The sequence below is a fragment of the Copidosoma floridanum genome, unplaced genomic scaffold (assembly GCF_036245765.1).
Source record: "Copidosoma floridanum isolate Cflo_tuat_1 unplaced genomic scaffold, Cflo_Japanese_pri ptg000013l, whole genome shotgun sequence".
Lineage (NCBI taxonomy): Eukaryota > Metazoa > Arthropoda > Insecta > Hymenoptera > Encyrtidae > Copidosoma > Copidosoma floridanum.
Window position 1 is genome coordinate 28,458,192 of NW_028321890.1, and position 21,934 is coordinate 28,480,125.

Genomic DNA, 21,934 nt, shown 5'->3' on the forward strand with positions numbered 1-21,934 from the left:
TTAATACCTTGACGCGCATTGCCGATAATTAAGCTCTGAAAGGGAAATAATGGCGCGGTCCTTAATTAATAAACTCGCTTCCACGACACTCACATAATAAAGCGATTACTCACTTTAATGGCTATAGTCGTTATTGTTGTTGCTACCCGGGGACACCGTGTATATATATATACGCTTTTCGCGTAAAATACGACGTCCGAATTAACGATGAAAAAAGGAAGAGATAAAAACCACAGGGCTCGCAAGAAGTGACTCATTGACTTTAATACATTCGTCCTGGAGGTGCGAGACGACTTTAATCCTCTCCCTTCTTCATCCCCCTTACTTTCCTCAGCTGCTCGTCTATCTCTACTTTTTCCCTCTTCGACTTTGTCACTCGTGTCCTTTGGTGTCTACCCTAGCTTATACCGTTCCCTCTACAACACTAGCGTATACATGTATTGCTTCTCCGTTCGACGCACCGTGTCACGAGTTGATTGATTGCTCGAGTTTATCGAGCGTAAGCTGTGGCTCTAGTCGTCGATTCTCTTGTAATAATGACTTTGGGATGTGCGATTGGGATGGAAAAAAAGAGGACTTTTACAATACTATTGAGATAAAGTTTACTCTTGTTAATGCGGAGGCTAAAAGCATTAGTCGTTAATGGCACACCAAGAACGTCCTTTATAGGTGCCGATTTTCACGGGTATAGGTGTATAATAAGTATACCGCGTAAAGAAGACGATGACTGGGCACTGGTTCAACGAAGAGCTGCTCTTTGCATCAACAGCCCGGAGGCCGGTGTAAAAAGGCTCCCAGTATACGTATATAGAGAACCTCATCCGTCACCGAGTGGCAAATAAGCTGAAGTGATGATGAATAGCGAAAGAGAAAGAGCAAATTATTCGCTCATCGAGCGAAAGGAGACGTGGAGGAGGAAGGTCGACGAGACGCGATTCAAATAAAGGGACAGTTGTACACGTGAAGGTGGTTGGGGGAGTACACAATCGATTGCCGATATTCCGATTGTCTCGTCCGGTGTAGGACCCATTGTGGGTTATTTTTAATTTTTTCCTCCTCCCTTCGATTCTGCTACCCATGCTGATTTTACTGCTCAACTGTCTCATTGTGTACGTGATGATGGACGCGGAGTTTTCGAACCTGTTGCCTATATGCATTGTTCATACTACGAAGGACACCTATTTTCGAAGCTTCGATGGTCTACCGTGAAAAAAATTGTTCCAAATCCTGTCGTAAGCAACAACAACCCTCAACCTTTCCCTAAACTCTCCTAATCTCACCAAGAGCAGACCCTAGTGTCACGCCACACGTTAAACACACAAGATCCACGAATGAGCGAACGATATATTATACGGTACGCATACAGTGACAGCAACGAGTCAAATGAGCCCTACGCGATCTCGCCCGAGAAGTACTTATTGTTGGCATCAAACACGTCCCTGATCGAAGAGACGTATATGGTAAGCCATAGCGAGGGCATCGAGCTTAATTTCGTCTTGGCGTGTTTTGCGTCGCTCGTGATGGATCGAGCCTCGACGGCGACTAAAACGGGACGGAGGGAGGATCGTCGGGGGCTATACGGATCAGAGGGGAACAATAGGTATGTGTGTTCCCGACACGACGGAACGGTGTTATAGTCTTCGTTATGTCATCTCTCTTTTGTTCGGAGTAGGAGCGGATATTGTTAGCGGGAGACAGAGACCGCGTCGATTATACCGATCAGCTTGTCGATGATCCAGTTGTTACTTACGTGCTTTTTCTTGCTCTCTTTATTTCTCGTCACTTTCGAGTACATCCTTTTTGGCTCGTGCAATTTTTTTGTTGTGTACGTACTCAAATTATTACTTTTTGTAACTTATTGGGAATATAAATGATGTATCGATCGACACATGTGATTGCAACAGAGTTCCAAAATACACGAACGGATTATTTTACCCATTTAAATCAGGGTAGTACACAATACCAGAGGAGAAGGTAGTGGTTCGAGATGATGAGGAATTTTGCCTGACTTTACTTTACCGACTCTACTGCCATTGATACGGTTACAAGGTGATTCAGTATAAGCTTGACCATTGCTATCTACTTGGACTTGGATAGTACAACATACCTGCACATATTTTGTATTATTGGAGAATACTGTTGTAGCATTAGCGCGAAAGGTTTCAAGCGATGAGAAAAAAAAGCAGGATCCGTTCTATTTGATTCCTCTGGTTTGTGTTGTATACACGAAAGGTACACGTATTCATCGGGGGAAACGCTCGTGAATGTCCTCAGTAACAAATCCGAGCAGATTATTTGAGGATTATAACGCTTTGTCGAGCCTTAAAGCTCCCGATTGAATTATCGGCGAATTGTTACGTCACGCGGACGGATTAGACTCTCGTTTTATTGTATGTCAATTAAATCCTCGGGCTGTCAAATTACCTGTGTATAACGATTCAGGGAGCTTAAGTAAAAAAAAAAAAAAAAAATTATGCAGGCCAATTCAGGGATGAGCCGACAATTCGGTGTTGCTCCGTTCAATTAATACTAGAAAAATACCGAAAGCCGCTCTGTGAGGAGGGTGATGTATTTTTACTTTCGTTTGTTTGTTCGACCGGGGAGTGGGTACTAAATTAGCTGATAAAAGCCAGCTCAGCCCCTCGTGTATATATATACAGATAGTCTGGCGCAAATCTCGCATTTCTCCCCATCATCCGCGCTTAAGTGTACATACGTAACACGAAAAATCGAGAACGAATGGAAGTGGGATATCCGTGAACTTACTTATATTTTTTCATGTATTTTCCTCGGAAATAAAAGTATGATTTGGATGGACGTGGCTGACTGGGACAATCAGAGCGATACCGGAAAATATTATTCAGACGCCCTCCGACTTTTCCGTATCTTCATCCATCATGCGCCGTACAAGTACACATTTACTCTGAAAACTCGGGAACCCGACAATCATATATACATACAGGTATGAGTTTACTTGTTTGTTATACCCCCGAATTTTTCCATCCGATATTTAATATTTCACCGAATGTTTAAAAAATATTTCACATTGTCATCACATTGCAGGATTCATTTTAATCTATGTGTTATTGTGAAATATTGATTTATTGATGCAATTTTAATTGGTCGGATCAAATAACACGCGTGAAACCAGAAGATATACAAAAGCAGGCTGAAATATTACATCATTGCCGTGAACCTGTGTACGATGGCTTTTGCAAAGTTAAAAAAATTTTTTTTGAACAGCCGAGAGCATTGTTTTCCAAAAATCTGTATTATTGAAAAAATACAATATATTCCGTTCAAGACCTAAAACATACGAATTGAACAAAAAAAAAGTTACTTTACGTAGAGTAATTCCTTTGTCCCCGTATAAATATACCGCACCATGGGACTTTTCTTCTTTTTTCTGATTCTTCCACGGCATGTATAATCGCAAACCCAGAGCCCGCTGGATTATGCTGATGCTGCCGTTGGAGGTACACACACGTATATATGTACGTGTTGTTAACCGCAGGATGTATGTGTACACACGCCCACGCATCCGGGAAAAGACGTGGTGTAGAGCGTAGGCCAGCGGTGATTTACCGCGGCGTCATTTTTCATCTGGTTGGGAAAAGCGTGCGATGGAAGCCACTGGGCTGTAAGGATCCCGCGGAGAGCCGCTGCTCCTTCCGCTGCTGAGACCCCTGCGAGCGAATACCACCGGGACTGGCTGTCGCGAGTTTTTTTGCTAGACGAGATACGATTTTGAATACGCACCCGTTTGCACCACCATGGGGCTCCTCCCTCATCTTCGTGTGTGGACGTATTTTCACTGTTGCCTGTTTTTTTTTTTTTTTTTTCCTTCTGTTGGCACAAGGATACGCTCGCGACAGTACTTGCTTTCCTTGGAGCTAGAGGGATGCCTTTCATCGAAGCCATTGTGGTTGGTCTCCTCGAGCGAAAAGGGAGGAGTTGCAGTTGCAAATTTTTTATCAGCCACTCGCTTAAAATTTAATTAAACGCGCTCGGGCAACCAGAGCACACTGACTTTCACGTTGATGTTATTGAGGCGAACAGGGCTACGTCAAAGCCACGGCAACAAAAGAGTAGCGCTCGTTGCACGCAAATTCTCAAAAGTACAAGAGGTATTGTAAATTATTACCTATACTATTTTCGTAATTGGTTTTCAAATAACTCGATGGCGAGGGGATGCAATCCCCTTAATGTTCGAGACGAGTACTTCCCTTCTGTGCTCCTAATTGAAACACTCTGCACTTCCACTCAAATCTAGCACGAAACGCACGAAAACCAAACTTGGATCCTCAGCTTTCTTACACCCTCTCCAGCCCTCTTTTCACCCTTTTCAACTGATTCATCCCCCTGGAAACCGATCGCAGGAATGCGCTTTGGAAAGGAAGAGAAAAGTACTCCAGATAAATTGTAATACCTTACCAACAACGAGAAACCCAGCGAGCCGGTGTTCTCTTTTTACCGATGGTCAGTTCCTCCCTTGACTCTCACTCGTGGCATTGTCATTCCCCATATGGAGTACAGTCCGTGGAGAGAAGCTCGTTTCATTTGTTCCATCCTAATCGTTGTGCTTGGCAAAGCATCAGCCACTCGGTCTAATTACGCTTCAACCAAACTCACTACTTTTCAAAGCTGATGTTGACTCGATGCAAGGAAAGAACGTCAATTTGTACGATCAAACGCACTTCAATCAAGTCGAAAACTCGACAACTCGACGGTAAGTTCGACGCGAATTTCGTAAAAACATGCCTGTACACATCTGGTTATTCCTCTCAAGTTTCTATTCCACATGCATCAGTGACACAAGGCAAAAAGCCGTAGACCACTCGTACATATATATGTATATAGGTACAGCGGTGAGTGAAGCTCTCTCGACCGCATCTCGAAAGTTTCCATTCAAACGACGGCAACAGCGTCAAGTTGGCCAAAGTTACGCGGCCTCTCGTCGTCCGTATAGGCGCACGAGGCCCCATGCGCTGCCAATTAACTACATCCTCCTCGTGCTTACATCCAACTCCCCCCTGTTTGCAGAGTCCCAAGTTTCAGGGGAATTTCAACGAGGCTCGGCCGAGCTCCGACGCCGTTAATGTGCGACGACGGCTAATTCGATCGATCGTGTCCAACATGATTAAACTTACCCCTCCGATGCTGACTCGATGGGCAAAGTTTTTTCCATAGGCTTGTGATCGATGGCTGTCATTTTTGTTTTCTTTATTTTTCATATCAAAGGAAGAAATATTTGGGTGAGATGCATAGACCAAGGAGCAAAAATCAGCCATAGAATTTAGTTAAGGCCATCATATACTGGAGTAAATATTTATCAGTAAAAAAAAAAAAAAAAAAAAATCGTCCCTAACAAAACCGATCAAAGAGCCTTAGAAAGTATGCAACAAGAGCCAAACAACGAGCTCCGAAGAGTGGATGCCTCATCAAGTACATACGTGTGCAATAAGTCCCTGATGGCTCGTAGCCGTCACGTGTAAGCACACACATATACCCATACGGAGAGCTTGAGCTTGAAAGAAAAAAAAAAAAAAAAAAAAAAAAAAGAAACGAAGCGTGGCAGTGCACTCGAGCCACAGTGTGTGTGGGGCTCTCGCACGACGGCACCCCTAGGGCTTCCCCATCCCCCGATTGTCCCACTTGCGCTACCTGCCCTGCACTCACTTTCCATGTTTTCTTATCCGGCAAACTTGCGATTCTTTTTCTCCACTGCAACGGTGCTTTTTTTTTCTTTTTTTCCCGTTCGCACAACAAGCTTATGGATGCACCTTGTACTTTACGTGTACGATACTTATGTTTTCTGTCATGAGTCAGGTGTTGTGTTTGTCATCGGGTTGAAAAGGTGTTTCTTCGCAATGTACGCGCATGTGCGTATTATCAGGCAGTGTAAAGCTCGATTTGACGGAGCTTTTCTCTCTTTTGGCAGATCGGAGAACTGTCTTTGCTTTTTTTTTTTTTTTTTTTTTTTAAATATAAATAAATTCCAGTTATAAAATAACAATCTACAGCCCATTGAAGCTCAATAAAGAAATGCCTCGTAAAAATACTTAAATAAAGTTCAGTTAAATCCTACCAAGATGGTTTATTATTCATTTTTGAGCGCTCACGTGCACGTGAAATCACATCTGCAGCTCGTCTCTGTCGCTCGAGAAAAAAGCCATTAAACCTCTAGATCCACTGTGGCACAGTCAAATCTACTTTGCTAAGGTATTGACTTGGAACACTAATAAGGTATTGACTTGATACTGTCATACATTTTAATACAATTACCAAGATATACAGTGTCATCTCTGAGGATATCAGACATACATTTTTTTTTAAACTTTTGTAGTGACATATTGAACAAATGAAGTATTTTCCAATGAAAAATCATACGTGCATTGTGTACGGTTGTCTTCCCATGTACTTGTAAACATCGGGGCTCGAAGAGTATGTGTATACACGTAAGGCGAGTAACGATATTTACAGGATACACACCAGAGAAGAACACATAAATACGATAGTGGGATGTAAGTTGATAGCCAACAGTAAACAAAGTAAGATTCGGCCGCAGCGCTGCCCATATACCGCTCCATACACGGATGTATCTCACCTCAAGGGGGACAGATGGATGGGAGTGATGGGCAAAAGTAGGTCAACCAAGCTTAAGAAAGACCGTATAGGTTTGATCGATCTCGAGAGCTTTTACGACTTTGGAGTAATAAATACACGCCCCTCCGGTACCCTCAGATGGGAGTTGACAAAACGCCGGGAGCTTAATGTCACTTTTGCATCGCACGTAATTCACGAATAATTTACGACGAATCGGTGATACGTTCATATGCACCGTAAAACCATTACTACCAAACAACTCGATCGGCCACGCAAAAACGACCGGCAGTATATAACGCGTATAGCTATGCCGTACAACACATAAACGAGAGAGGAAGGAGAATCGTGAAAGGGAAAAACACGTAGCGTCGACACCTACGGTGCGTAACAAGATCCTACCGGGAGATAAACAGCGGGAGATGATAACGGCGTGGTCTTGCCCACACGTGCCCCGAATCCAACGTAAAAGCGTACCCCTACACTTTCCAAGGGAGTCTCAGTTACACGCCAGAGTGTATATAGCGCGAGTCGTTAAGAGCGTAGCTCGATAACGCCGCTCCCTCTCCAAGGCTCCCCTGCTACTCCATACCCCGTGGAAAGTGCGCGGGGGTTGTAATTAAATTCGGCTGCATCGTGAAATCGTTCGTGCATGCGCGACGACAATTTTGCCAAGCGAGTCGCGCGATAACTGCCGTACACAAGTGTATATACATATCTCCGTCTCTTTGGCTGCTCTTGCGAGTTGACGGTGTTAATACGCGGGGCGATGTGATCGGGTTGTTTCAGGAGTTCCGAAGTGGGTCCGATGTTTTCGGCTCCTCGATAAGTGTTATCGTTACACGGGTGGTCTACATTGCATCTGTGGGTCAAGTTAATTGAGATGCATGGAGTGGGTATACATCAAAAATACAACTTGCCTGCCCAAACTTTGGACTATGATAATGGACCCCGTGTTTTGCTTGTGATATTATGACTCACTCGATTTTACTTCATCATTTACCACGCCATACAGCTACGCTCGCTGGACTTTTCTGCTTTGTTATATAAGAACGGGGTTATCAGAAATATAATATGTATTGCGAGCATCAAAAATACAACTTGTTCTCTCTACATTTCAATGCAGGATAATTTATTATAAAACTTATAGTTTGGTTGTGAATAAGTTGGAAAATAATGTACGTGAAAGTGAGATTTTTTGCGTTAAGCATTTGTGTACGATGGATAAAAATAGTGATTTATAAGACAGAGGTAGATTATTATTATTTTTTTTTTTTTATACGTGTGTTATACTATGTCATGAATTTCTGAGCCAAAGAAAGTAATATACAGTTGTTTATTCACTTCAGATTGGAAACAAAGTGTCTACCTATCGGTTCTTTGGGACGGAGCTTTTTTTTTGTTATTGAGTGCAGAATATTTTATTGTTAAATTTATACTGGCATAAAATGTATAAACAATGATTCGCATATAAACGATGTACAAAGTTAAACGTATATTAAACGTATGTGAAGTTGTGTGAGATACTTTTTCGTATAAAAATTTATTGTTATTGCAAAATCTTCATTTCTGAAAAACTTTCCCAGATTTTCGATTATCACCAAGAAAAAATTGCTGAAAAATTCCTTCAAGGATCGCACTGTACAGCATAACGAGGGGGTAAGCTCATCATCGTCAGTGGGCGTTAATCTTTTAAAAATCCACCTCCAGCATTTTTGACGCGAAAGTGCCGCGCACCCCCGAGCGAGTAATAAATCCCGTCCGCAAAGCCAAGACGGATAGCATAATATCGCATCAAGCTCGGGTAAGGAAGACTCGCGCGATCAATGTTAAATCCAAAAGCCCACCTTTTACCGGATTGTCGTACAATCCAACTTTTTTTTTCCCCTCAAATCCCGGGATGAAACGTTCGAGCGCAAAAAAAAACACTCGACTTCCCAACTATTGTTCACCTCCTCTCCACACCACACCCTTTATACAATAGCCACGGAAATGTAAGCTGAACAAAATATAATTATACATTCCTGTATGCGAAAATAGAGAAACAAGAAGAAAAAAAGGTACACAAGCGTTGTTCCACAAAACGTTACGCAAGCGCAACATGTATATACAGGCATGAATAAAAAAGCGAGTTCCACAAAAGCAGGGGTAAACTTCGCGGGAGGGAGGAGGAAAAAAAAAAATCGAAGCGCGCGAAAGGTCGTTAACATCCGAGCTGCGGTCAAGCGTGGTCGGTTGATGCCTTTTCGCCTGCGTGTGTGTCCGTACAAATTTTCCGCGCCGGAAGAAACGCGAAGGTGGAAGAGGAGGACGGGGAGCCGGTATATATCGACCGGGGGAGGAGAAACTGCACGCACACCCTGCTCCGATGTGCATGTCGTTGTTGGCACTTAATTCCTCCAGGTGGGCATTCCCGGTGCCTCTGATCCGGTTACTTTTGCGAGAAGAAATCGTGCCCGGCCACCCTACGTCGGACTCTGGATAGAGTCGCCTAGACTAGGAGCGAAAAAAAATCTAGATTCGTACAAACAATCAGTGCAAACAGCCTCGGAAGCGATGCTAAAAACCTCCGCTCCAATTTCCGCTTGTTAATGAGACCTTCCAGTTTATTCGCTCGTTTGTTCAATCAACGGGGTGTTAATCCGCGGGAGATAATTGCACGTGGTGCCTTTTTTTTCGAGGCTTCAGATTAGTTAGCGTAGAAATAAACTACATTAAGCCCCGTATCCTCCGGATGGGGTAGAGGTGGGCATAATGAATATTAATCCAGTGCGCCATGGGTCATCCATAAAATGATAATCCAGACTCCAAGCCGCATCAATTACGCGCAGCGAAAAATTTACAATGAGCTGTGTGGGTTGCCCAAAGGTCCTCCTATTTATCAATCTTCCTCGCTAGTGCAGTCATCGGAAATTTGCATTTTTGAGTTTGTGACCGTGGACCGGAGAGTCACGTTACAGTTCCCCGATTGCGCTCGTCCCTAATTAACCGGAGGACCATTAATCTCGTGTCCTTCTTCGCCGACAGCCGCGGGGCTTTCACGTTTTTCGTCTCAACGTCGATAAATCGTCCTTCCCCTTTTTTTTTTTTTCATGTCCAAATCTTTGACTTTAATCAGTCAGCTTTCATACAAAAACAAAGGAGTAATTTTTTTTTTTTTGCTCACAGGTACTTCGATTTCAATGTGATACACCTACGTAGGTATGTAATTTTAATCTGCAATACGATAAATCAGTACGAGAGAGTATATTGCGTGGTACTCGATCGTAAGGTGGATTGTATTTTTGTTGGGTGAGAAAAAAAAAAAAAAAAAGGAACAGTCTGTCGAGCCGGAAACAAGTGACGTGTCAATCGAGATAACCATGTACGTAGGGTTACAATTACGGCCGGGAGAGAAATTTATTCAATCAAAAAGGAAATCTCACGTTGGGTTACTTTGTTTTTCAACTATCGCCTAGAAAGACGATAATGTGGGATACGTATTTTTTTGTGAATAATTTTGTCACGTGGGTAGAGTCATTGAACCCTTGACCGAGGAGATATCATAATATATGGTTGGGGGTATCCTGCTTCTCTTCGTCTACCCACATATACACCACGTAAACACTACAACAAGGACCGATAAATGATTAAGCAAATGGTTCTACTCACTCGGTCTGGTTGTCCTCGAAGGTGATACTGTCCTCAGCGTGGACGTACTGCTTGCCGGGTTTGGCGGTACCCTCGACGGTCCTGAATCCAATGACCACGCGGCCCCGGGCGCCGCTGTACCGTATAACTTTGAGGTGGAAATGGCCGATGCTCTCGACGAGCTCGTAGTCGCGCTCCGGGAAGCCGAAGATGCCGCTGTGGTCGTCGTCGAGGATCATCACCGTCGCCAGACTCGGCGACGCCAGCATCGCCGGTTGCGAGCAGTTGGTCAGTCTGGAAGTTACAATTTATTCGTTTTTTTTTTTTTTTTCTTTTCTTTACACCTTTACAGATGAATATCATATAGCTAGGTTTTCTATTGTAATATAATGTTTTTCTCTTTTACTTTTTTTCCCCCCAAACGAATATTCCACAACACGTAGGCACGTAAAGAAAACTTTGGGGTGAACTGTTTTTCCGTTAACCCCTGTCATCGAGGCCGAGCTCAATAGCTTTCCCTACTGGACCTCTAAAGTAATGGAGCAAATTAAAAGTCTCCCGTGCATTATTGTGCCTCTTTAAGGTTTCGTTGGCTTGTCGGAGCCCATTTACCCGGCGCTTGAATATGCATAAAAAAAAAAGAAAAAAAACGCGTCATTGGCCCTCGGAGGCGCTATCAACGAGCTCGCACGCGAGTGGAGAGAAAATTCAGCTCGAAACGTACCGCCTCCCCCGTTCTCTCGCCTTTCTTTATTTTTACGTACCCACGCGCGCCTTATCGACTAATCACCGGCTACTTAAGCCCCTATCTCGGGGCTGGGATCTGTCGTTCGAGACTACGGCGACTCACGACATGCGCCCCGACCTTTTTCCTTTCTCTGCATCGATAAGTCGACGCTTGAGCGGGAGAGCACAAAGGGAGGCAGTGCATGTAATGATGATGAGGCTCGGGGGCTTTATTTTACGGATCAAAGGGAAAGGGAGGGTCGGAGAGTGGGTTTTTGGTGCCATTGTTGCATCGGCTGTTATCGAGAATGGATTAAGCTCCTCTGGGTGCTTTGGAAAATTGAATAATCAATTTTCACCGAGTTTGAAGAATTTCCATTTTTTTTTCTTCACCCACCTTCTTACGTTGACTTTTCCACTTTACAATTGCTCAGAAAATTAGTGGATGATAATCAGGTTGATAACGATCGTACCGTAGTTTGTTCAAAGTTTTGTTTAACGAGTGAGATGTATTGCCTTGTGGACTGTTCATGAAAATTAATTTTTTAGATAAGGTCAAAGTTTGCCGAGTGACAACTAAAAGTACACGCTGAGGCGTCGCGGAAAGATAATCTACTTTTTTCAGCAAAGTATTTTTATTTTTTTACTTTTGACTAAGTATGTGCGATTAGCGAAACTTTTGCATTTTAGGTAAGAATTTTTTTCATCTGAGAATAAACGTAACTGCAACGCTGATTTACGACTTAACTTTTTTTTTACAAACTTATTTTAAGTTTATCCGTTAAAATTTTTCATTTTCTTTTTTAGTTTTCATGCAAAAACGTATAAGAATGAACTAGTGCTGACCGTAAATAGCTCCATTGTTAGATATTTTTAAAGTTCTCTACAGTTTACAAAGCAGTGTAATTTTTTTTTATAAAAACAAATATCAAAGAACCACAACTATAAAAAATAAACGTAGATAAAAAGTTACTATCAAAACACTAAAAATCTTATTCCACAGTTTCATATAGCTTCAATGCCAGAAGTTTTTTAAAAACTACCAAAATATGATTTATGGAACAAAAGCCCCTATAAGGATTCAGATCAGTAATGTGAAAATATTTTGAAATAGTCCATTCACATGTCTTCCATAAATTCGGACACCACTTTGATCACCCTCGCACACCAGGTAAAAAATGTATAATTTCAGGCGAAAAATAGATGATTTACGTGCGGTTAAGCTTTTTTTTTCGAAGAACATACAAAAGCATTTCAAGTTAAGATTTAAAAATATCCTGCCTTGTAGCTATTGAATTTTCGCGTCTCAAGAAAATCTCCCAAAGTAAAGCATCAGCTCGCATGAAAATTGGCTCGTACGAGCAAGTGTATTTAAACTCTTCCTACTTGAATCCCGTCCAAAAACTCTATAAACCCGTGTGGGAACCCCAAATCATTGAGATGACGTTAATTTTGAAACATATAAAGTAAAATCTGTTTTCCAACGTATCAAGCGATTCACAAGAAATTATACGCATAGGTACCAACAAACAGATGCCCCTTGTGGTCCAAAAAATCCCCTCTTGGTCTCCCTGTCTCGATCCCTACGTACCATAAGTATACAGCGCTCACCTGACGTAAAAGTGCTCATCCTCCTCGAAGAGCTCGTCGTCGATGACGGACAGCTTAATGGTCTTCCTCGTCTCGCCGGGCTCGAACTTGAGGGTACCCCTCACGCTGACGTAGTCCGAGCCAGCCTCGGCCGTCCCATCCTCGGTACTGTAGTCCACCGTGCAGGGCCTGTTCAAATCGCCCCCCACCCGAGTGACCCCGACCTCGAACGTCCCCACGTTCTCCATGACCGTGTAATGCCCCGGCTCGAAGTAGACCCTCGTCGCGTTGATGTTGTCAATGTCGACGCTTTCGGCCTCGGCCCGCTGCAGCTCGGCCTTCACCTCGCTCAAATCGCTCTGGGCCCGCTCGCTGATCTTCCGGCTGAGGTTGCCCGCCCCGACCATCTTCCGCGTCGCCTGCACCCTATAGAACGCCCGGCTCTTCGGGCCCTTGCCCAACACCTCCTCGTGGGCCATCACCTCGAGCTGCTCGAGGGCCAACTGGGGATGCCTCTTGCGCAACTCCTTGAGCGTGCGTATGTAGTCCCGGCGCGTCTGCTCGAACTCCCGGGACTCGGGGGTGTCGTCTATCGCCTCGGCGTACCTCTCGATCGAGCCGTTGTGCCCCCGGCGTATCGTCGGCTGAGACTCGATGGCCTTGATCTCGAGCTCGACCCCGTTGTCCGAGTCGCTCCTCGCCTCGGCCTCGACGATCACCCCGCGCTTGTTCATCCGGTAGCCCTTGTGCAGGTACTTGTAGATCAGCAGCCTGCGGTCGGCTATGTAAGCCGTGAGCACCGTGGCCGGGAAAAAGCTGAAGGTCAACAGGCCCTCCCAGACCTCGAGGACCCCGGGACTGCTCACCGCAAGGATGTAGTACATCCACACGTAGGCGAATATGCTCCAGGTCGCTGTGACGAAGAACACCCGTAGGTGCTTGATCTTCCGGACTTCGCCGTTAGGTATGACAAAGACGCACAGGGATATGATGACAAAGAGGTTGTAGGCGGCCGAGCCGACTATCGTGCCCGGCCCGAGTTCCCCGGCTTGGAAGTTTTTTGCGTAGATCTCGATGATGGACAACAATATCTCGGGTGCGCTGCTCCCGAGGGCCATGAGGGTCAAGTTGGCCACGGTCTCGTTCCACACGCGCACTATCACGATCTGGGGCTCCTTGCCAGGGCGCTTCACCACGAGTTCCTTCTCCTTCGAGGTGATCACCTCGATCGCGGCCATGAACCGGTCGGATATGATGCTCACGCCGATAAACAGGTACATCATCGACAAAAAGTACACCGTGCCCCGGAACACCACGTCCGTTAGCTCGAGGTTCTCGGTCGGGTACCACACCGGTACCATGAGCCCGGGCTCGCACCGGGCCGAGTAATTGCCCGACATCCTCGTCCTTGTTCTTATTCGTCTCGCTCCCCCTTCTTCAACGCTGCACCTCGGCGCGGCGTTTTTCCCGCCCAAACATACCGGCGCCCACCCACCCACCCCCTCCCGGCTCGCTCTTGTCACTGCAGCCGCAGCCGACTACACCCCATGGTATGTGTATACCTATATCTGTCCCTCCTCGATGACCAATTGCCGCGGTACTCGGGGCTATCGCGCACTTATCTCCCAACGCTGGCACAAACACTTGATTCCTTCGAGCTCATTGCCAACGAAAATATATCTCGTGCTTACGCGGCACTGCACGAAACGACCGCGTACACATCTGTGTGGGGCCGGCGAAGGAAGAGGAAGGTGATGTCGAGAGAGATAAAGAGAGAAGAGAGTCTGTAGGTAAGAGTAGACAGTGAGAGGAGAGAGAAAGAGAGAGGAAAGAAGAAAAAGAGAGCGGAGGCCTTACATCGGGGTAGGGCCGAGCCGGGGGTTGGGGGGGGTGGGTTACCGGGCTCGCGGCTCACCGATTGCCGGAGCTTTTTCTCCGCCGTTTGCCCACATCACTCGGCGATCCACTAACTATTGGTACTCTATGTATGTATCCTATTTCACGTAAATTCAATTGTACATCTACGTGTATTGTCGAATGCGCGCAGGTATGGGCACCGGGAGGGTGGGAGGGGGCGCGGCTCGCGCTCACAACTGCGACAACGACGACCGGAGCCGCGTTCGGGCGAGCACTGAGGTGAAGGAAGCCGTGCCAGCCAGCCGGAGCCTCTACGTATCGTGTGTGCACGGCGCAAAGAGAGAGAGAGGGGGGGCGAGGGTGGTGGCGCGCCTCACGTACCTACATAGGTATAGCGTAGAGTCGAGAGAAGAAGCCCCTGCGCTCTCTCAGTCTCACCCCCTGCCTCCGCCCTTTGTTCCTCTGCCGAGTGTTGTATGTATGTATATGTACGTGCAGTAGCGTGCAGCTTGAGCTCGCGGTGACTGCGGGAGGGTGTCGCGGGCGTAGCTGCACTGGATGTGTATGTATGTATATGGGCCTCTGGACGTAAACACGGGGCGGTGTCGGTGGTGGACCACCTGAAAAAGAGATGCGTGAGGGTATGAGGGAGCGGGTGCGTGCGTGGGAGGGTGGAAGCTCGGAGATGAATGGGCCGTCTGTGGGGCGCTCGATCGAAAATAAACGGGTATGTCCGAGCGTGTCAGTTGTAGGTGTGACAAAGAACCCGAGATGATGAGCAGGAGGTGGGCGAGGCCCGTGGAAAATTGAGGTGCCATCGGGATTGTTAATTTCTTGGGTTTTCTTCTTCCTCGGGCGTGTACGAGACAAAAAATCGGGAAGCGGTAGGAGGGATTTTTTTATGCCATGTGCCCCATCCTATAGTGATTTTTTAATTTTTTTTTCTCCGCAGTTGACGCGTCGATCAATGAGCTACGATTGGCCAATTCGTTTGTACGACGGGGTTACGTGAAAAATCGTTGGGGGCAAAAATTACACAGTCACAAAGATTGTTTTACGGGAAAAAGCTCGGGCCAGAGAATTAAGCTGATACCACGCTTGCGCGGCCTGTACTTGACCATCCGTAGCTGTGGGTTGCAGTTACAGTCGAAGCATCGGATCAGAGGAAGCTTGGCGCTTTAGGTGTGAGCAGCGGAGCTTGCGGCTGGATAAATTTGTGCAAAACTTACGTACTCGCCTTTTGGTGAAATTGTTGTTGTAATTGAAGACTCTTCTGTTGAGATTTAACTTTTGCATTAATGCAATTAAACAGTGTTACGTTTACGGCTATCAGATATGCTGTTGATATAGGTAAAGGTGCGTGTTTTTACAGCTTTCGCGTTAATGTTTGAAGAGTTGCCAAGACGATTTTAGATGTGCGACATTTTTGGTACTTTGTTAGTTTTAATAAAGCTTATGAACTTTCGTTGTTTTAAAAGATTGAAAATTATTTTTTTATTTCAACTACTATTATTGCGATGACAATATTAGATTCAACTGTAAATTTTCATCAATGCCATACTACATGTCTCTTTGAAAGTCTTGTTTTGATAAAGTGTATCTGTATGAGCTTTCTCAACTTGACACAATCATTCAAACAAAGAGATTCTTTATAGGGTATGCATACGCATGTATTCTGATATAAATCATGTATTTACCATTCGGTACATAAAGAGTACATACGTATACTTGACGAGATTCCGAGCAAAGCCGTCACGCTAGGGGTATTGGAGTTCTGTTCAAGCTTTTACTTTACGTAACGATAAAGATATGTGTAGCCTACTTCAATGATAGTTTTTTCTTTTTCTTTTTGTCTTCAACTCATTCAGATGTATACATTATAATAATTTATTTCATTACAAAATACAATTTTTTTTTTTCAAATCAAAAAGGCCGAAACATCATTTTGGCATTCATCATTAAGTAGTAAAATTAAATAGCAGTGATTCAAATTTTTTTACAGAATTACCAAAAGAATTACGGCTCGTACGTAACCCTTTTTTTTTTAACGGCATTTATTAAGAAAAAACAAACTGATATTAGTGGCAACATAGATGCCGAAAAAAAAAGTTACAACCACAAATGACAGCGCATGTAATGGAGCAGGAAATAAAGGGATTATTAAGTAATATATATTTATAAGTTGAATAAAAATTTATTTTAAAAAATCACTTATATCGTAAATAGAATAGGTATTGAGATTAAAGAAAGCTCGTAATATTTTACAATCTAACAAATATAAGTTGATATAACATATTGCGTCATGATAACTTTTGTAAATTTAAAGTTCTACCTCAGTTTCAACTAGCAAAAATTTTTTTTTCACAAATTTAGATGTTACAATCTCATATCGGAAAAATAAAAGCTTCTTCAAGTATCTATTTATACAATCCATTGAGCTTACGAGTTAGGCAGTGAATATTGTCTTTCTATTTTTTTGGTACACACCAACAGAATTGTTATTTGGAAAAGTGAACGTAGCAACTAAGAATAAAAAATACGTACAGAACTTTACTATAAAAGATCATAGTTTTCTTAACTTTACTTATAAAATTTAAGTAAGAGGAAATTCTAATGAGACGAAATTTTAGATCAAACTTTTTTTCATTCGTACGAGTAAGAATTAAATCAAAACATCTAAAATTTAATGAAAACTTATTGTCAATTAAAAAAAATTGCCAATCTTGTTAGTCATGAAATGATAATCAAGCCATTGTAAGTAGAGAATGAACAAAAAAAATCAAAATTCAATAATTATATCATTTGGTAGGTATTTAAAAACATTTAAATTGACTTTAAATTTTCCAATATGTTTTAGTTTTAACAACTTCAGAGCCTTGGCTTCAAGAATTGATATATTATTGATATTTGAAATTGGATTAAAATCCAAATTCAACGTTTCAATGTAATTGATTCCTTGCCAAGATGGTAAAATCGTAATTCTGTTGTTCGACAAATCAAGTTGTCGCAGATTTGGCAATTTACTAAGAAATGTTATTGGTACTGTTGTCAAAGAGTTGAGGCGTAATGAAAGAGTCTTCAGTGCTGGTATTTCGGAAAAATCTACAACTGACTTGAAAATAAGATTGTTCCTCATTCCATCCATAACTAATTCATCCAAGTTTGGTAATGTACTAAAATCTGGTATAGTAATTAGAGGAGTGTTACTGATATTTAATGTTGTTAGCAAAGGAATATTATCAAACGTGCCTGGTGAAATCCTTACAAACTCATTTCTAGAAAGGTCTAAGTAAACTAATTTTTTGTTACTTTTGAAAGCGTCTATCTCGATTTGCTTTATCTTACAATTACAAACAGATAAATGTTGCAAATTCTTAAACTTGCCTAAATAAAATGTACTACCAAACTGATTTAAATCATCAGTTAATATCGCAAAATTATTGTCATTTAAACTTAATATGGAAATGTTAGATGAGAGGTCATTTTTAAATGTTTCCAAATGATTTAAATCCATTGATAAACTTTTTAAGGACACTGGCATACTTTCAAATAAATTCTTTACATCTAAATTATGATTTATCGATAAATCAAGATGTTCTAGCATTGGTAAACGTGTTTTCATATCAGATGGTAGTGAATTAATATCCACGTTTCGAAGAGAAAGAAATCTTAAGTTAGGATAAGAATACGGTATTTTTAATTCTTTATGATTTCGTCGTGTCGTTGTTTCGTAGGATTCGTATACATGATATCCGATTTCTGAGTTATAATTTTCAGTATAACCATTTTTCTGGTCATCAGAATTGTCATCAAGGATTAAAGTTTTTAGGGATGAAATTTCTCCGAAAGAAAATAAATTACTAATACTCAACCGATTTTTCGATAGATCCAAATGCTCTATGGCTGGTAAATCAAATGTATCTGCACTAAATTTTGTAATTCCACCATTACTCAAGTTAAGACTTTTCAAAGTTGAACTTGAAATAAAGGTCGAACGAAAATGATATACCTTTAAAGAATCAAAATTTATCGTGACATCGCACGTGTTGATACAATTATTTTGTACTTTCTTTATCTCACTAGTACAATTTACAGCTTTTAAACTTTTCTCTTCTTGGTGGCTAATAGGTGAAAGCAGATCTTCATCTAATTCACATCTATCATAATCAGATGTAGTATGATCTGCAGCTACAGCTTGAAGATCGTCTTTGGCTACTTCGCAAACCACACTAATGCAGAAAATAATCGCTGTGACAAATTTTATCATTGTTTTAACAATGGTAAAAAAACTTTGGGAGTACTTGAACACTGATTTAAACACAAGTTGTATACTTGTTATATTTTCCTAAAAAAAATGTTGATATTTACAAAATGCAATAGTTGCTGAAGAAATACATAAAATTCTTAATCCAAACACCAGTACACAATAGACCTATTTGCTTCTCAAAAATCAGCTTTATAGTACATCGTTACCAACTTATCAGAGATCAAAGTTTATCCGTGAAGTTGGAGGCTTTTTTTTATATAAGTAAACTGAAGTTTGATTTGTGATATGAAATTACGTTTCTATGCTTATAAATGTTGCCCTCACTTTTATCTCTTAAAGAATTTATCGTGTTTCGGTTCAATTAGATGTATTTCAAAGTGTTGGCGACCAACACGAGTATGGACACGATGTACAATCGAATAAAATCGTCCGAATCGTTTATATTTTCATAAAACTCAATTCATACGAGAAATCCGATTTTTCTTGAGTGCTCATTTCCCAGTAAATGTCAGGCAAGTCTCGACCGGCAACTCGTTTCAAACTCGCATTATAACTGCAGCTATCCAGAAAAACCATGGCGTTCGGAAAATATTCTTGAATTTTACATTCGTCGCTCTTTGTATATTTATTATTCTCGAGGTGAAGTTCCCTCAGACACAGCGAAGTAGTGAAAAACAGTTGATGAACGAACACGAATCTGTTATTTCTCAGATCCAAGTGCTTCAAATTCGCCAAACCGCGCATCCACCCGATCACCAGACTGTCCATCCCATTGTCCGACAAGTCGAGCATCTGCAGCCAGGTGAGGTCCTCGAAGACGTCGCTCTGTATACTTCTGATACAGTTGCCGCCGAGAAATAGCTTCTGGAGGGTCTTGGCGTTACTAAAGTCGTCCCTCTTGATTTCCTTGATTTTATTGTTGCGCAACGAAAGCGCCTTTAGATGCCAGTTGCCTCTGAGGTTTGGCACACACGTCAAACGATTGTCGTCCAAATTGAGTTGGGTTAGGGCACGCAATGGCACGAGAGCTGAAGGATGAATCGTCTCGATGTTGTTCCCAGCCAGATTCAAACACACCAAGCTATAGGTATCCTTGAAGGCGCACGAATCTATCCGTGAGATCTTATTTCTGGCCAACGACAGAATCTCGAGTTTGGTAGTACCAAGCAATCGAAGGGAGGCAGAGTCGCAGTTCTCGTGATAACAAATCGACTCGATTCTGTTGCCGTCCGCACTGAGGGTCCTCAAATATTTAACCACACTGGTATCCACCCTGGCGATCCGATTGTTTTCCACGTAGAGGTAAGCCAAGGACGGCGGAGCGTCTCGGATGAAACCACAGTCGTCGATCTCATTGTTGGATAGGTACAGCGAAACGAGGGACGGGAACGAGCGTCCGAGTGAAAAGTTGATTCGGCGAATGCAGTTTTTGCGCAAGTAGAGGTAACGAAGCTGCGGGAAGCAACTGTCTCTGCCGATTTCGCACTGCAAGCTCTCCGCAGGTGACTCGTTCTCCTCGATCATCAGAGTTACCAAGTTGTTGGCACAACTGCGGTAATGGAACATCTCGCAAAAGGCGATTCTGTTTCTGGATAGGTCCAGGTACTGCACGTTCGGCACGGATTTAAACGAGTCGGGCTGCACTTGGTAGATTCCATTTTCGCGCAAGTTTATCGCCGACACTTTTTGACTTTCGATGAAGCCCGGGTAAGGATTTGGAGCTGGTCGAAGATTTAGCTTTTGCAAGTTCAATATGTATCCGTCATTTTTATAGTACCGGCGGAATTCGGATGTGAAGTTGGATTCGAACGTCGCATTGTACTCCACACCGATTGAATTATGGACATTCTTCAAAGGAAACTGAACGTAAGAGTTTAGCTGGCTGAACGATTTTATACCACTAAAGTTGATGCTGATGATGAAACCAATGGTGAGCCACAGCATCTTGTAAATTAAATTATTTGTTTGAATTGCTTCGCGATGAAAATATTTTTAATTTTGGAAACAAAGTCGAAATTTTAAGAATATTTACATTTATTTTATGGTAGGCTATTCGATCGTACTACTGTTGACCGATTCCGCGTTCTAACTGGTAATGAAAGATGTTTTGGATAGCTTTTATAAGATATTTTTTCAAGGATGAATTTTGTTTCAATGAAATCATCTACATCATGATCCTTGAAAGTCGATGATAGAAGAAGAAGTCAATGGTAGAGCATTTATCTTATAATTTCAGTTAATTGAAGCGTAAATGACGAATAACATGTACACTTATAGCACGTATGTGAGATGAAAGTTCAAATAAATTGTCAGCCGTACAGTAATGTATGGTTCAGTCAAGATTCTTTAATATTAAAAAATAGTTTTAAGCTCGAGAGTTCTACAGAAATTATAAACGCAATGAAAGCTCTATGAATTCTCAAGCGATGTTAAGATTGTTTAGCAAATAAAAATTCAAATAAATGACGGATTAACAAATATTTCATTGGAAAAGGCGGAAAAGTACTCATCGTATCAACAGCACGAGACCACTTCACTTGTTTTCGGTTGATTTTTTTTCGGTTCCTTGGTTTAATAAGCCGAACAAAAATCTGAAAAAATTTTTTAATCGTAGACGTTTAGGTAAAAAATATACAGAAATTTTTTCAACATTTTTTATACTAAATTCGAGTTTTTACAAAGGTTCCAAATTTTTAAAATATTCTAGAAAAAATCCTTGTTCAAATAGTACGTCGAAAAAATTTTTTCCACAAATAACACTTTTTTTTTACTACTGTGAATTTTTCTCGGATTTTTAAAAGATATCAAACAGGTTCAAATAATTCAAAACTGCAGTTTTTGGAATTTTTTCTTATTATCACTATAAACAATTAATGAAAAAAAAAAGGTACGTAAAAACTCTACTCAAAATAGGTTTTTAATAATGATTTTATGTAGCCTTTTTATGCATTTACTTAGTTGTAATAATAATGCAGATGAATGCAAAAAATTGCATTTCTTTTTATTTTTTGGGACTTCTATCATCACTTTTAAAAATCTAAAAAAAATCAAGATAATGTAAAAAAATTTGTGTTTTGATAAAAGAATTTTTTTTTTATTCCACTTGAAAATGGATTTTTCTAGGATTTTTTAAAAATTTCAAGCAGTTCTGAAAATTAAAATTTTGCGTCAAAAATTAAAAAAAAAATTTTTTTTTACATGTTTTATTTAAAAATACATTTTTTTTCAATTTTTTAGGTTTTTTTCTCAGTAAGCCGAGAA

General features: G+C 41.9%; 3 protein-coding genes across 3 annotated transcripts in view; all 3 read right to left on the bottom strand.

Moving 5' to 3' along the window:
- Positions 1-13,949, bottom strand: part of Calx (sodium/calcium exchanger 3) — a 104,432-nt gene extending 90,483 nt beyond the window's left edge. Inside the window, exons 1-2 of the mRNA XM_089590964.1 lie at positions 12,571-13,949; positions 10,255-10,527 (exon numbers count right to left, since the gene is read on the bottom strand). Coding sequence (XP_089447090.1) covers positions 10,255-10,527; positions 12,571-13,949 — 1,652 coding nt within the window. The remainder of the gene's footprint in view (positions 1-10,254; positions 10,528-12,570) is intronic.
- Positions 13,950-17,073: 3,124 nt separating this feature from the next.
- LOC106640665 (toll-like receptor 9) lies at positions 17,074-18,673 on the bottom strand. The gene is made up of 4 exons (XM_089590779.1): positions 18,500-18,673; positions 18,190-18,415; positions 17,240-17,970; positions 17,074-17,082 (listed from the first exon to the last, which is right to left on the bottom strand). Exons 1-4 carry the CDS (start codon positions 18,671-18,673, stop codon positions 17,074-17,076), a joined length of 1,140 nt encoding a protein of 379 aa, XP_089446905.1.
- A 438-nt stretch (positions 18,674-19,111) lies between these two features.
- Positions 19,112-20,617, bottom strand: LOC149374985 (uncharacterized). Its single transcript, XM_089590780.1, has one exon. It carries the CDS (start codon positions 20,615-20,617, stop codon positions 19,112-19,114), a length of 1,506 nt encoding a protein of 501 aa, XP_089446906.1.
- Positions 20,618-21,934: the final 1,317 nt, after the last annotated feature.